This window comes from Nannochloropsis gaditana (genome assembly GCF_000240725.1).
Source record: "Nannochloropsis gaditana CCMP526 unplaced genomic scaffold scaffold242, whole genome shotgun sequence".
Classification (NCBI taxonomy): domain Eukaryota; class Eustigmatophyceae; order Eustigmatales; family Monodopsidaceae; genus Microchloropsis; species Microchloropsis gaditana.
This window is the reverse complement of record NW_005803711.1, coordinates 12,834-15,020: the sequence shown is the minus strand read 5'-3', so window position 1 is coordinate 15,020 and position 2,187 is coordinate 12,834. Positions and strand designations below refer to the sequence as shown.

Sequence of the window (2,187 nt, the reverse complement as noted above, 5' to 3'; positions counted from 1 at the left end):
TGGGAGAAGAGCCAGTCGTTCCTCCGGGTATGTGGGCAGTGCATTTTCAGGTCGGTCAAGTGGAAGCAGGCAGCTTTCCGAGGGAGGAGGCGGACGTAGATGAGGGCAGCGGCCACTGATAGGGGCGTTGTAGGGGCACGCGTTTCACGCACATCGCAGCCGGCGGGTATGGTCTGTGGAAGGGTCTCGCCCTTTGGCGGTTTTTTTTTATTTTCCTCCGCTTTCCTTCTTCCCCTCCCAGACGAACGCCGCTCGGGCTTTCCGTGAAATAGCGCATGGCACTGTGCCAGCATGTCTTCGTCCACCAGACGCGCGAGGGAAGGCGTGTGCATGACTACCGCGATGCACCACTTTAAATATTGCAGGGGTATGTCTTGGTCAGGGTCATGGGCGAGGCAAGTGGCAGGGTGCGGAGGGGAGAAGGCAGAGGGCGGATTGCCACAAGGCCACCACACGCGCCGCGATGCAGGAGGAGTCATGAAAAATATGACATAGGGGTTTGGCGTGGTGGGGCCATTGCATGAGATGCTCTGTTAGGAGGTGGGAACAGGTGAAGTGTAAGGAGTAGATGGTGGTAGGAGGAAGAACAGTAAGTGGCCTTGGAAAATTCAGGCGGGGTTAAGTGCCTCCAAGGGCATAATGTGAGGAGGGGAAAGGCTTAGCTGAAAGATTACGTGAGATCGATGACACGTTATCATGCTGGATGGCTTCGTCGGGCATCAAAAGGGTACAAATTGACATTTACTGGACATGTTGCTGCTATCGCTGGACTCTGCGGGCGAGGCGGTGTCGATAGGCAGCTACGACAATGTTCCCCATCCGAAAGCGTGTCATCCCACAGTACACCTTCTGTGGCTACTGGGGAACGAGATTATATATCGCGCGTGCCCAGACTGTCATCCTATGGTACTTGGATGCCATATTTTTGAGGCTGCTATTCTTCTAAGCGCAGCGTGGGAGGGAGAAGGAGAGAGGAGGTTGACTCGTGTCAGCTCGAGTCACAGCATTTCACGCGGAGCAAGCGGGAACTATCTTGAAGTCAAGGCTATTCACCACACAAACACGTCCACTTCAGGAGGCTGGGTACGGCATCGACCGGCTTCATAAGGCTTGCCATCGCATGCTCAGATCGTGGGGTGCCCTAGCGTCGATCTTCAACCCCGCAAGGCAGTATCTCGGCCTTCCACTCACATTCATTGCTACCAACACCTTTGTCTCCCTTGCTGCAACGAGAAAAGCATTCATAACCCTCCAAGACATTCAAGTCTGGGAGTCCTTGGTCCCTCCGCGCGAGCGGCCGTCGGGCTCAACTTGTTTCTCACGTTTCCCCCACCCTTCCTCTACCCATTTGCGGTCCTTTATGACATCCGCAAATTCTTCGAAAGCGGGAGCTTCCCTCTCCGAGAAGAAAAAAAATCTTCGAAAGAGCATCACCGCCCGCTTGCGTGCTTTGGACGATTCTTACGTGGCCGCGGAAGTCAGCCGCCTTTTCCCCCGCTTGCTTGCGTTGGATGAATACAAGGACAGCACCTGTGTGAGTCTTTACCTCTCCATGCCAGCCAAGGAGGTACCCACATTCCCCGACTTGCTCGAGATAGTAATGACAGACGGGAAAAGGGCGGAAAGGAGAGCGAGGGATGTCTACGTGCCTAAGGTAGGTAAAACGTCGAGCCTGAAAAGTTTTCCCGACCTGCCATGTCTACGGATAAATGCTTTCCTTCCTCCCTACTTCCCTCTCTCCCTCCCTCCCTTCCTCCTCCCAGGTCACAGGCCCTGCTCCTGGCGATATGGTCATGCTTCCTCTTTCTTCTCCCAAAGACGTGAGCTCCTTCCCAGTCTCCAAATGGGGCATCCCTGAGCCCCCCCTCCCTCCCTCCTTCTCTCCCTCCTTTCCTCCCCTCGACCTCGTCCTCGTACCCGGCGTGGCCTTCGACAATAACTGCAATCGTTTGGGTCATGGCAAAGGCGAGTACCGGGCTCGAATCTTGTCGGTTCCGAACCCTTCTCATGAAAACTCTCCATGACTCTTTTGTTATAAAGAGTCCTGCGTTTTCCGTTTACTAAGAAGGCTATAGCGGTACTTGATAGAAAGCACAAAGACCGTCCCTGAGAGAGCCCTACCACCCATCACAACACGACATTCGCGGCAAAGTTACATCGATATCCCTGCATCCATACTCGCCAACC

The 2,187-nt window shown here is 54.5% G+C and overlaps 1 protein-coding gene across 1 annotated transcript; it reads left to right on the top strand.

Moving 5' to 3' along the window:
- Positions 1–1,336: 1,336 nt before the first annotated feature.
- On the top strand, positions 1,337–1,824 carry NGA_0137300 (5-formyltetrahydrofolate cyclo-ligase; the record flags this gene model as incomplete). The annotated part of the gene is made up of 2 exons (XM_005855267.1): positions 1,337–1,654; positions 1,771–1,824. The coding sequence occupies exons 1-2, from the start codon at positions 1,361–1,363 to the stop codon at positions 1,822–1,824; spliced, it is 348 nt and encodes a 115-aa protein (XP_005855329.1). The 5' UTR covers positions 1,337–1,360.
- Between the last annotated feature and the right edge of the window lie 363 nt (positions 1,825–2,187).